Raw genomic sequence first — 14,221 nt, forward strand, 5'->3', positions numbered from 1 at the left:
CATCGAACAGGATTCTTCTGCTATGAAAGAGTGTCTCACTCTTCTGGTCAAGCTACCCTTCTCTCCAGGGATCTCCCCTTCCGTCATGCCATCAGCACAGTGATTTTTCAAAAGCTTGATAGGATACCTGGTTTAATTAATTTGCTGCTAGATGACTTTAGAATTGATAAATGCTATCCTATAGGGAGCAATGGAAAATTGTTTCCAACCAGAATATGCTAATTTTTATTTCCCTTACACTCTCCTTTGAATGTGAACTGTCAAGTTTTAATGACCTTTAATTATTTCTGGCCTGAAGGATACAAGAAGCAAAGACTTGACAGTGCATGGCTGTCTCTACATTCAGTAGAGGTATTTGGTGACACAGCACAGAATTCATAGGCTTTACACAGATGGAGTCTCCAAATTGTCCCATACACCTATTGCAATTTTAATGTTTTTTCTTTGCCTAGGGATGAGAAGACTTCCCATATCACATTAATTAAACTAAACATAACAGAACTATATATTGATTGAATTTGGATGGTACATTTCCTTTTTTTTTTTTTTTTCCTTTTCAGTGTATGATGATGTAATGCTTGCACTGAGTGGAGTCAGTGGTAAGTAAATGCTGTCTCAGATTTTCATGTATTCTTTTTTTATATATATTAAAATCACCTGAGACTGAGGCAGGCAATTTTTATTGCAGGTGGAAAATATCTGGGATTCATGATGCTTATATTATTATGGGCATGTTATTAAGTCTCTGACTAGGCATTTGACCTTGCTAATTGACACTATTAAAAAGGAACAAAGTGCTACTCCACCTGGCTTGTTTGGTTTAGATACTCTGAGAATGTTATGATAATGGTTTTCCTTACACTGCCCATCAGTAAATGAGTCTTACATTACAGATAGAATTAGATTCTGCTCCTACTGTCAATAATGTTATAAATCATTACAATAAAAGAACAAATTTTGCACAAGAATAAAATAATTGTGCAATGACAATCATTGCACTATTGTTTTATGGCAATTACATGACTGGCTTATTTTTTTTAGAAAATATCTTGCGTTTCATAATGCGCTCCAGTAAAACTGTAAGTTCATGTTGAAATTAGATGTCCTTTGAAAAACACAAATCTCTTTGTTATGGTTGTGAACTGTGACCCAAATCTTGAACATATTTTCTCCTGAGAGTACCAGAACTCTATCTGACTATTTCCTATTCATTCCAATATCCTATTTGATCTTCATATATTCTGTTTTATATAGGTAAGTCTGCTTCTCCACTGAAGATCCTTTGCACAGAGGAAGGAATAAGACTCCAGTGTTTCTTGAAGTACTACAATGAAGAAATGAAAGTTAGCTGGTCTCACAGGTAGATGAGAACATATTTCTCAAGATGGAACTGACATTCAAATTTATTTGAGCAAAACACACTCTGAATGATCTAGTACTTACTATTCTATGGCACTCTTTAGTAACTGGAGCGCATAAAAGAATTTCTCTTTCCAGCACTTAATATTCCTTTTTCACAGATAGTGAACAGAGTAAGAGGAAAATTAACAGACTTGTCTAACACCTATCAGGAGGGGTGTAACAGAGCCAGTAAAAGAGAATCTCCAGTATTTCAGTCTTTTATTCAACTCAGTACTGTTAATTTCCCACTATATTACCTGTTTAGTTCAAAGATAGTAACATATTCAGGCACAGTTGTCTGACCAGGGCTGTCTTTTTCTTTTAATTGATTACAGTTTTCTACTCCAGAATTAGATGAATATGAAGGATATGCTCCTACAGTTTAATAAATCCCACATTAAGAAAGCAAAACCATTTTTCAAACTTACATAGCCATATATGACCTAGGGTATTTTTATACTGTTCCTCTTCTTTGAACAGATATTCAGTAACAAAGGAGACGCGCCAGATACCCTCAGCACTGAGAACATGACCAGAACTGAGCTGCAGAATTCCAAATACTTCTGTCACTCTCATGTTGCATTAATCTTTGACTTTGGTGTCTCCCTTAATCCGTCTCTGTATCAGGTCCATTATTTGTTTGAAACTACAGGCAGAGTTTTGAAGGTTTTTAAATTCTTCAAGTGGTTTCAGCTGACTCATTCATGGACTCATTACTGCTCTCATGACTGGAACGTGGCCATGGATGGCTTTAGGCTTTTCAGGAAGGACAGGCCACGAAGGCGAGGTGGCAGAGTTGCTCTTTACGTGACAGAGCAACTGGAATGTATGGAAGCTCAACGTAGGGGAGGACGAAGCGTGGGTTAAGAACTTGTGGGTGAGGATTAAAGGGCAGGGCAATAGGGGCGACATGGTCGTGGGAGTTTACTACAGGCCTCCTGACCAGGGAGAGGAAGTGGATGAGGCCTTCTACAGGCAGCTGCAAGAAGCCTCATGATCCCAGGCCCTGGTCCTTATTGGGGACTTCAACTACTCTATGTTTGCTAGGATAATCACATAGCTAGGAGCCGGAAGTTCCTGCGGAACATTGCAGGTAACTTCCTGATGCAGGTGGTTGATGATCCAACAAGGGGAGGTGCGCTGCTAGACCTGATACTAACAAATAGAGATGGTCTAGTGGGAAATGTGAAGGCTGGGGGCAGTCTTGGCTGCAGTGACCATGAGATGATGGAATTCACAATCCTGTGAGGAGGATGCTGGACAGGAAGTAGGTTTGCAACCCTGGGCTTCAAGAGAGCTAACTTTGACCTCTTCAGGGAACTCCTTGGAGGAATCCCCTGGGCAAGGGGCCTAGAAGGAAATGAGGTCCAGGAGAGTTGGCTATTCAAACAGCACCTTCTCCAAGCTCAAAGTCGGTGCATTCCTATAAGAAAGAAGTCGAGCAAGGCGGGCAGGAGACCTGCATGGATGGGCAAGGAGCTCTTGGGAAAACTCAATGAGAAAAAGAGCACATACGTAAATGTGGAAGGAAGGCCAGGCCACATGGGAAGAATATAGGAACATTGTGTGAGAATGCAGGGATGCAACGAGGAAAGCCAAGGCCCGTTTGGAATTAGAGCTAGCGAGAGATGTCAGGGGCAACAGGAAAGGCTTCTACAAATACATCAGCAGCAAGAGGGAGACTAGGGAAAATGTTAGTCTGCTGCTGAATGGGGAGAGTGCCTTGGTGACGAAGGATGCAGATAAAGCAGAGTTACTAAATGCCTTCTTTGCCTCAGTCTTTACTGCTAAGGCCAGCCCCCATGTACTGAGCCTGGAGACAAGAGTGAGAACCAAGAGAGAGGAAGACTTTCTGCTGGTCAAGGAGGATTGGGTTAGGGATTATTTAGGCAAACTGGACACCCATAAATCTATGGGCCTGGATGGGATGCACCCAAGAGTGCTGAGGGTACTGGCATGGATTATTGCTCAGCCGCTCTCCATCATCTTTGAGAGGCCATGGAGAGCAGGGGAGGTACCAGAGGACTTGAAGAAAACGAACGTCACTCCAGTCTTCAAAAAAGGCAGGAGGGAGGAGCCAGGAAACTAGAGGCTGGTCAGCCTCACCTCCATCCCTGGAAAGGTGATGGAGCAGCTCATCCTAGGGACCATCTCTAGATATGTCAAGGAAAAGAAGGTGATCAGGAGTAGTCAGCATGGATTCACCAAGGGGAAGTCAGGTCTGACGAACCTGATAGCCTTCTACGATGAAGTGATTGGCTGGATGGATGATGAGAGAGCTGTGGATGTTTTCTACCTCAACTTCAGCAAGGCTTTCGACACAGTCTCCCATAACATCCTCATAGGAAAGCTCAGGAAATGTGGACTGGATGAGTGGACTGTGAAGTGGATTGAGGACTGGCTGGATGGCAGAGCTCAGAGGGTCGTGATAAATAGGGCCAAGTCTAGTTGGAGGCCTGTGGCCAATGGTGTCCCGCAGGGATCAGTACTAGCCCTGGTGCTGTTCATCTTGTTCATCAATGACTTGGACGAGGGCACTGAGTGCACCCTCAGCAAGTTTGCAGATGACACCAAACTGTGTAGAGTGGCTGCCACTCCTGAAGGCTGTGAGAACTTCGGAGAGACCTAGACAGGATGGAGGGTTGGGCAGAGAGGAACCTCATGAGGTTCAACAAGGACAAGTGCAGGGTCCTGCACCTGGGGAGGAATAACCCCAGACACCAGTACAGATTAGGGGTTGACCTGCTGGAAAGTTAACCATGAGTCAGCAATATGCCCTCATGGCCAAGAAGGCCAATGGGATCCTGTCCTGCATGAAGAGGAGTGCTGCCAGCAGGTCGAGGGAGGAGATCCTGCTCCTCTACTCAAATCTGGTGAGGCCGCACCTGGATTATTGTGTGCAGTTCTGGGCTCCCCAGTACAAGAGGGATGTGGAGCTTCTAGAGAGTGTCCAGCATAGAGCCACAAAGATGATTAAGGGACTGGAGCATCTATCTTATGAGCAAAGACTAAGCGAGCTGGACCTGTTTAGTCTGGAGAAAAGAAGGCTGAGAGGAGATTTGATTAACACGTTCAAGTACCTAAGGGGTGATTTTAGAGAGGAGGGGGCCAGGCTCTTCTCCATGGTGGATGGTGACAGGACAAGGGGTAACGGGTGTAAGTGGAAACACAAGAAGTTCCACCTCCATATGAGGAAGAACTTCTTTACTGTGAGAGGACAGAAACAGGCTGCCCAGAGAGGATGTGGAGTCTCCTTCTCTGGAGATCTTTAAAACCCTCCTGGATGCCACCCTGCGCCACATGCTCTAGGTGTCCCTGCTTGTGCAGGGGGATTGGACTAGATGATCTCTAGAGGTGCCTTCCAACCTTAAGCATTCTGTGATTCTGTAATTCCTTGATGGTCTCCAAAGATAGCACAAAGTCAACTCAATTGGCTGGTTTACTAGCACTTGCACATTACTTTAGTGATTTTGCAATGATGTATTGTCCTTAATTTCTGTGGAATGTACACAGATGGAATGGAAACACTTAGGAATGTACAAGATCGTATGAGTGATCATCAGGTTGGAGTAAATCAAACAAACATCTGTGAGTGCATGCAGCAGTACTTGTACCTCCAATTTTCTATTTAGTAAGTTTTGCTTTTTCTTTCAATAAATGTGATAACTATGTGATGGAAATGGTAGGATTTTTTTTCCTCTGCCTCCTGCTATATCTGCTTGAACTTTAAAGGTTATTTAGTCCATTCCACTATCCAGTTCATAGAAATAGAAAACTGGAGAATATTTTGTGGCAAATCTGGAAACACCAGTATGCATACTTATATTTTTATACAGATGCCCCTACTCAGCATTTCAGATTTATTAATAGGCCTCACATGTTCATTTTTCTGAAAATTACTAAAGAGATTTTGAAAAAAAATACAATTTCTTTCCTATTATGACTGTAATAAGCACAAGCCAGAAATGTTAAATAGAGCTAAAACAAAGACTAAAGCACAAAAACAAGCCAGCCTTCTCCAGGCCTCCCAAATCTCCCTCGTCTTTTGCATAACATTCTGGAATATTATTCCTGGAAGATAGAAAGGCTAGACAATCACTAGTTTTCTTACCGTTATTTTCACAGCATGAAGCATAGCATGCATTTTCAACTAGCTTTGAATTATCCACTATACTGCATAGCAGGAAACATAACACAAGTCCTAAAGCCAGCATGCATCATCCACTCATTGTACAATGCACAGCATCCTCTATCGTATGGCAGTTTTTATCCATATATCTAATTTGGAACATTATGCTCAATGTAGTTCTCTTCCAGAAAGGGAAATCAGCAGTAAAAATTCCTTTTCTCCATCAAAGTAGGTCTTTAGCTATGAAGACACATCAGTTCTGTCTAGGTGAATAAATCAACAGATCAAAGGGAAGCCAACACTGACTTTATCTGCGTAAAAAATGGTTAAAAATGCTTGGGAGAAACTAAGAAAAGGACAATTCTTTAGTTCATAAGGGAAAGGAGAAACTTCTTTGCAAGTGGCTAGGTTTACATGCTCTCCCTAAACACTTTATTTATACTAGGAAGAAAAGAATCTCCTGTGAAATTACTCTCACTAGTTGCAATTTATTTGAAGTTTAGGAATGGTATGTAATCCTCTAACATTTTGTTGATGATCTTCTGTGGAGAATATACATGAAAAGTATATTCAACCCCCTTTCTATTATTTTTGAAGGGAATCTAAGATTTCCTCTGGTGAAAAGATGAGGATTGGTGGTGGAGAGGATGTTGCCTGGCTGCAGATATGTGAACCCACTGAAAAGGATAAGGGGAACTATACCTTTGAAATCTTTGGTGCCAAGGAATCCTACAAACGCACGCTTGATCTATCTGGGCAAGGTAAATTTGTAAATTTGGTGACTTATCTTGGATTAAATAGAATTAATCAATAGTAACCAGGGGAATGATAAGAAAAATGGAAACCTGTTGGTCAAAACCATTTGTTGTTTAGCTGCATAACTTTTATGTTCATTTTAGTTTAAAATCTGTTTCTACCACATGTGATAGTGCATTCCAGGGGGTTCACTTTCCATTTTGATACTATGTAAAATTGTCTTAATTTTAAAAGATTTTAAATATTAATATGTGCTACAAATTTTACACTGAGTCCCAACTGCAAGTTTTGCTCATGGACAATAATGCTTTCAATTATTTTATTACAGCCTTTGATGATGCATATACAGAATTCCAACGACTCAAGTAAGCCCTACATCTTTTGCATTTTAGTGCTATAATAGCAGTGCCTTAATTTTCAGAGAAAATATTTCATTCTTAATTGTATTAATAATATTTTCCTTTCTTTCCTCAACAACTTCAGAGCGGCCGCTTTTGCTGAGAAGAGTAAGTTTATTTTACATTTTATTAGCCATGTTCTACTTTTGCTATGGTGTTCTCTTTAAGGCATTCATTGATGTCACAGCTTTCAGAGTTCAGTGCTTGTGGAAATGCCCCTTTATTAGAAAATATTGCTGTGGAATTTATGTTTCAGTGGAAATTTGCTAAATGTGCATTTTTTTCACATATTGCAAGCCTTCAACTGTGTCTTTTTGCAGTTGCAAACAAAAAGATTTTGTGAGAGGTGTGAACTTCAGCGAGGTGTGGACTCTAAAAAAGAGAATGATGACACTTAATACTGGGATCTACCTATTTAGCAAATCAAAAAGAGCCTGCTACATGCAGTGCATGCTAAGAGACAGTGTGGAAGCTCCTTACTGATAGTGACTGCGGGAATTCTTACAGTTTGATACCAAGTTCCCTGATAATCACAAAATGCTTCTGTTTGGTCCACAAAGAGGCAGAGTGACACAGCAGATTTTCCTGAGGTCTTAGATATCAGCTGGATGCTAAAAACATCCTCCTTGCTTTGCTCTGTGTGCAAAGCATGAACTGTCAAACTGCAGCAGCTGCAAGGCTCTTATGAGTATCAATTTAGAACTTTGTATCGCAACCACCTCTGTTAAAAATCTGAGGGATGAAATAAGACAAAGCATCAAAAAAGATATTATTTTTCAATTAATTAACAAAGAATGTCATTTTTATAACATAAGCTCAAGCAGAAGTTATGACTAATATGGCACTAGGTTATAAAGACATAGAGAAATGAGTAAATTTTAATTGTAAACATCATGTCATCTGCATATTTTTCTTTTAATTCCTAGATCGTGGTAAAGTCATTGGTGGTTTGCCTGATGTTGTGACTATAATGGACGGCAAGGTAAGAGCAGTTTTTGTCAGTAAGTCATGCTTACTGACACTCATGGTGGGTGAGATACTTCCTTTAATAGGGACAAGGGAGACAGACAGATGATTTCATAGAAGCTGAGAGAAAGAAGACAATTCAAACTACCTAATGATAGTCATTTAATTGAGGCACATGAGAAGTCATAAGTGAACACTGTTACTGCAAGCTCTTTGTACAGTCAGGGGAGCACAGCTTGATTAAGCTCTTAGGTGAACAGGGTGTCCCTCAGTGTTTTCTGTCATTGTGGAGTGGGATCTTGTAAAATCTCAGGCCAAACTCTTCAGATGCTAGGAGGGAAGGAGAAGGCTATTAGTCTGAGCTGTAGTCAGTCCTTACAAATGCAACACTGAAACTTGTATCCTGGAGGTGAGTTCCAGACCTTCAATCCAGGAAAGAGAGACCGGTTTTGTCCTTCTGATGAAGGGAACAGAGTCTTGTTCACTTTCTTCTGTAGCCATATCTTACTCTGGTGGGTCTTCTGCCCTTTCCTGTGAGGAGAAATGAACTGTCTCCTATCTGGGCAAAAGATAACTAAAACAGGAAAAAAAAAAAAAAAAAACCTACAACATTATATATGGTGCAAAGGAGGTACCTGGAGATGATTATCCAGCACTTTTTCACAGCACAGGAACTAGGAAGTGCCTAGCCACACAGTGATTACAGGCTTCAAGGAGGCAAGAGGAAGTAGTTTTTCATGTGGTAATTTGGGATATTTCATGACTTAGACCAAAATGTATTTGAGTCCAAAAAATGAAATAGGCAACAGAGGATAGTCCAGCAGGGTCTATTCAACACAATATCTGGATGCAATCTGATCTTAGAATCATTTTATAAGCCACTAATTTGTGGAAAACAGGACATTACACTGGCACTTAGGAAGCCACACTATCCATTTCCTGTATTTTATGTGCTTTCCGAAGTGGTCGCTTTTGACCTCTAAAAGAGCAAGTTGGAGTTTTAATCTGACCAACCATAGCAGATCAGCTAATGAGCCAATGTGACTTTTACCATCCTCTGACTGTCAAGAGCTTGTTCATCAGGCTGTTTATGTCTGCTGTGTGAAGTGCATCTTCAGAGGACGCAGCTGTGTTGCACAGTTTGGAAACTGTCTTTCTCATGGCCAAAGTAATGAGGCTGCAAACAAAAAAAGTTCTTCCAACTTTCTGTGCAGTTGACCATTTTCTGGCTATCTGAGAATAAATAGTCTCTTCAGAAGGGAAGGTGGATGAAGTGAGCATTGCACTGGATGCTGAATCCTGCCTAAATATGGAATCAATCAAGGGTGATTTTCCTCTGGCCTCAGTGGTTTGTTCCCTTCTCTTTTTCTAGTGGGGATTCATTGCCCTTTCCTATTGGCATAGATACAGGCACAGCTATGAGAAAGTCTGCTTCTTAGGAAGTTGGGTATAAGCCATCTCAAAGACAGCATCTTAAAACACTATAACTGTAGGGAAACAGCTTGAAGAAGTCACCACTGACTTGCACAAGTTTCTTCATGCAAAATAATACCCTAAAAAACAAGACCTTAAATTTAGAAAATGCTACAAAGTCAATTTCAAGAAATAAAAGTCTACATAGGAGATTAAATAGCTGAATGTGTGAAGGGGAAGACTCCGATTCATGCACTGCATGGACAAAATGGACTGCAAAAAAGTGAATTTTTAAATTCACCTCTGAAGTAAAAATGAATAGCTTCTAAGCAAGCATCATGTAAATACAAGCATGAAAAATAGCAATAAGGAAAAAAGAAGAAAGAATTTTCTTTGTTCAGTGGAATGGTATTTCAAAACAAATACATAAACACAAGACAAAGCTTTACTAGTACTTATTAAGAAAGTATAAATGGTTTTAAGAAGTCACATCTATAATTTAACAAATTAGAACAGTCCCAAATGATCTAAAATGACTGGAATATATCTAGAATATGTCTTGTCTCTGGCAAGTTTTTAATATTAACATACTGAGACTTGAGTAATTATTATGAATTAATTATTAATTGCTCTTAAATGAGGTCGCTGTTCAGGGCAATAGTGATGAAATGTTGCCTGAAAGGCAACAGAAGGAACCATAAGATTTAAACTCATGCTATTAGAAATTATTTTGCTTTTTCAAAATTATATTTCCATGTTTGCTTCATCATTCGCTTAATTATTTCATGGTAAGGCTAATTTCTACAAGTCATTAATTAACTTTTCATCATATATGTTATGTATGAAACACAGAGTACTTGCACTCTTATGTTGTCACCAAGTTGTACCCAGAGCATGTAAATCTTCTTTCAATGGTCCTCTCTGACTTTGAAGCTTCTTCTATTTTAGAACATGCAGGATTTTTGATTATTTAAAATTTCTTCCCTTTTAAAAATACTTTATTGTTATTTTCAGTGGGTTGTATCACATCATTCATTAGAATTCAAGAAAAGTACTTCATTTGAGCACACACATGTGCACAAAGGCAGATCTTCTCTGCTTCCCCTGGATGCCTGTGGAATCTTTAGGCGATATATCAATCTACTCTGATAGAAAATATTAGTTCTCTCCTCTGCTCTCCTCCCCTCTCCTCCCCTCTCCTCTCTTCTCTTTTTTCTTCTCTTTTTTTTTCTTTTCTTCCTTTTCTTTTCTCAAAATAATAGATATGTGAAATCTTAATTATCTAGGAAAGAATATGAGGCAGAAAGATTTGACCAAAGGCAGACAATGTAGGCACATACCAATATAATTCCTCATAAGATTATTTCATTTATTCTATCATAACCATACCAAAATACACAAAAAATACATTCTCATATGTATTGTGGTCAAAATTAGGCTCAGCAGTAACTATATTAAATTTTGGAAGAATAACCATGAAATTTTTCAGCGATTCCTCATCCCATTTCAATCTCTTTTGGAAAACATCTAAATTGTCAGAATGCTAGGTGATGCTACTAGATCATTTTAGATATTCTTTGAATACACTCTACTTGTGTGTAATACTTTTAAAATCGTTATGTATTATTTAGTCTTCATAAAATATTTTCACTTTAGCAGTCAGCAGCACCTGGAAGACAACTTTCAGAGACTCATGTTATGTACTAATACTTTTTAAGTGTATTTTTTTTTAACTTCTCCAGTCATAATCTCAAGGAGACCTTGGTCAGAAAAGATTTTCTCAAGCTTTGTCCTGCTGTGTATAGGGAATCTTCAAGGATTTTTTAAACCTATCATTGTCTGAACACCATGTCAGGCTAATGGGTTGTCAGGAATCTCCTGCAGGCAAGATGCCAATGACAGTCTAACATGCCATCTTCAGAGAGTGTTACCCTGGGGCTATTACTGCATCACAGTCACTGATAAGATGATAGAAAAAAATGAACCAACCAACCAATTAAAAAAAAAAAAAGCCAAAAAATAGGAAAAATATTTCCTAGTCTTCTAGGATATAACATGTGCCTTTCTTTTACTAATTAAGAGGAGCCTGAAAGCAATACTGATAATATGTTGGGTAAACAAATCTTACTGATCCTTAACATCTTTTTCCCTCCCTCAGACTCTGAATCTGACCTGTACTGTGTTTGGAAATCCTGACCCAGAAGTGATTTGGTTCAAGAATGACAAGGCCTTTGAACTTAATGAGCACTATGTTGTTTCACTGGAACATGGGAAATATGCCAGTTTATCAATCAAGGGAGTGACTTCAGAAGATTCAGGCAAATATAGCATCCACGTCAAGAACAAGTATGGTGGGGAAACAGTGGATGTCACTGTAAGTGTGTACAGACATGGTGAAAAAATGCCTGAAGTTAAACCTGGCCAGCTTGCTAAGCCCAGGCCAATACCACCATCAGAAGAAGTCCTAGGACATGAGGCCAATGCGAAGTCCAAACATAAGTGAAGTTTGAAACTCTGTGCTTGAGAAACAAAACAGTAGAGATGATTTGCAGTTGAGGTGTTCCCACACATAAATAATTGCTATAGTTTCAAGGGAAACTGGGCTTTTAGAGGTGTGCTTTAGAGAGGCAGCTGTGCTACAGAACTGTACACGTGTTCAACGCTTTCAGCAGGAGCACATGAAACAGAGGGGACTTGCAATTAGTGAAAAGTCAAATGCATGCCAACAGTTCCAGAGTGCAATAGAAGGTCCCATAAACCTACAACAGACTTCCATTTCTACACTCTCCATCCATTGCAAAACAAAGAAACAAACAAACTCGACAGCCCTCTTTGATGTCACATGTCCCTCATGTCACATTCTATCAATGAGGGTAATGAACTGCAGTTAGATACATATTCAGAGATGAATCCTGCTTTCTTACACAGTACTGATATTTAGTTTCTATTTAGTAGTGATTGTTATTTTACAGTTTGAGCTTAACTATAGTAGAATTTTACAATTGTTCACTGTTTACGCATTGAAGCATAGGTTACATGATTGTATTTTGTTTTCCTTGCTTTGTGCTAATAAAACTTTAAAAGTCACCTTGTGCTTCTCATTGCACCAAATCACACCTAACTAGATCTGTTTACGCTCTTTCATTGTTTAATTATTGCTTATTGCACAATTTCACAGCTGGTAGCATGCAGACAATCGACTTTCAATAAAGAAAGCAAATTATGTTTAATCACAGTCACTAGGTGGCACTTAGAACATTAATTTTGCTCTTTACAATACAGGTCAAGATGTAAACTCAAACTGGTACCAAGGACATGTATACAATTCAGTCAGTTAGGATAATTACATGTTTGATTCTCCTCTATCCCAAGTGAATAGCACAGCTCTGCAGTGGGTGATGTTCTGCTAAACAAAGATTTAAATGTATGCTCATCGTGAAACGTTCAAATAGAATGGGCTTCAGTGCGGCTGCTTATGTATCTGTCGTATAGTACATGCTTGAGTGCAACACTGAATGTTTTAATACCCGTCTCTCTATTTCATAACAGTCCATTTATCTACTTAGATGGATCTATGTAAATTGGCAACCAGTTTCCTGCAGAGTTCTTCTAAGGGTAGGCAAACAACACTGGTAAAAGACCCCCTGGATGCCACCCTCCTCTCTTCTGATTTCTCCCAGTCTATGGAGTAGGATACATGTCAGGGAAAAAGTACCTGATGGGAGTGAGGGAAATGGGGTTAGGGGTGGTCTACAAAAATGGCATGGGTGGTCTATAGAATTGGCACTCTGTAGAATCTTAATTGGAAAAATTGTGTGAAAGTGCTTGGAATAAGCATCAAGTATTATTTGTTATCTTTGGATTTAATGAGTGAAAGCTGGAGCTGAGTCTCCAACACCATCTTGAATAGATGGATCTTAAGTGCAAAAGTATGGAAATCAATTTTTGTTTTTCAGTTGGCAAACTAGAAAACCAGGAACATTTCAAAAATAAATTTCATTTCTTTTATTTTTCCATTTTTTTCCTCATCTGAGTGGCACAAACCTATTGTTTTGTCTGGCATGCAAATACTTCATTTGATTCGAGAAATACTTGATTTTGAGACAGATGAAAAGCAGAGGAAATGAAAAGCCCATTTACAAACTGTCAGATAAAACAGACTGCAGGAATCATCTGGCAGGTAAGGAAAGCAACATTTAGTCATTCCCCCTCTGCCTCCTCCCTATCCATGGACATTTGAACCTCTGTCTTTGTCTAGGGCAAGTGCAATAACCTTCAGGCTTTGCTGTACCTGAAAATACCTGGAAATTGTTGCACCTGGAAATTTCTTCTTTCAGCAGTTGATGCTTTTTCACTCTGTGCGACTAAGTAAACCGGCACTGGTTTACCGGCTTGACCTAGATGTCCTACCTCTCATGTGAGCATGCTAAATGTGAGACCTGAGAGGTCCTCTTTATTTCTTGTGCATCATCTTAGTTTCTAGTACTAAAGGAAAGTTGAGGGTACGGTGCTGCAGACTGCTCAAGAGTCTGATGGTTTGCACACAGGAGTGGTGATAAGAATGGGTTCACTGTGATTTGAAATTCCTCAGGTGAGAAACAGTGCAAGCCTGCTCTGCAATCCATTAACTGCAGTGAGTAGTTAAGATAAAAAAAAGAACTGTCCAGCTCTGGAAAGGAAATGGCCTTCAATTATATTATACTAAAAAAAAAAAAACTTTTAAATAAATGTCTTTCTGCAGAAAGACATATACTTGGAGTGAAAAGGAAGGTAATGAAAAAGTGTTCTGTGGAGTGAAAAAATCCTTCATGAAATAAGTGTGTCTGGTCATTGAACGAAATTATCTGAGAAGATTACATAGCTCAGGAAGGCGATATTACTGTGAAATAGTTTAATTAGGAGATTTTAGAATATAAAGCAAAGCAAAATTTTATTCTTCAAATATCTACCAAAATAAGAAAATTAAATATTTCTGTGAATCTGATAATGCAAGAACTTCATAAAACCTTTCAGTTAGCTAAAATAACTCATTTTTATTTCTTTTCCATTCTAATTTATTATTTAAGGCCTTTAAGGTTTTCAAATTCTTTCTAAAGCAAGCTCACAAAACATCAGAGCCAGTTCCTGTAGCATACAAAGTGAATATCAGCAAGAATTT

The 14,221-nt window shown here is 39.1% G+C and overlaps 1 protein-coding gene across 1 annotated transcript in view; it reads left to right on the forward strand.

The window, feature by feature from the left end:
- Positions 1-11,852, forward strand: part of MYOM2 (myomesin 2) — a 67,114-nt gene extending 55,262 nt beyond the window's left edge. The window contains exons 30-36 of the mRNA XM_010225447.2: positions 561-599; positions 1,255-1,360; positions 6,128-6,291; positions 6,615-6,651; positions 6,770-6,792; positions 7,611-7,666; positions 11,222-11,852. Coding sequence (XP_010223749.2) covers positions 561-599; positions 1,255-1,360; positions 6,128-6,291; positions 6,615-6,651; positions 6,770-6,792; positions 7,611-7,666; positions 11,222-11,566 — 770 coding nt within the window. The 3' untranslated portion in view covers positions 11,567-11,852. The remainder of the gene's footprint in view (positions 1-560; positions 600-1,254; positions 1,361-6,127; positions 6,292-6,614; positions 6,652-6,769; positions 6,793-7,610; positions 7,667-11,221) is intronic.
- The last annotated feature ends 2,369 nt before the right edge of the window (positions 11,853-14,221 follow it).

The sequence above is a fragment of the Tinamus guttatus genome, unplaced genomic scaffold, assembly GCF_059628265.1.
Source record: "Tinamus guttatus ecotype Peru unplaced genomic scaffold, ASM5962826v1 Tinamus_guttatus_pri_ptg000383l, whole genome shotgun sequence".
In the NCBI taxonomy this organism is placed as follows: domain Eukaryota; kingdom Metazoa; phylum Chordata; class Aves; order Tinamiformes; family Tinamidae; genus Tinamus; species Tinamus guttatus.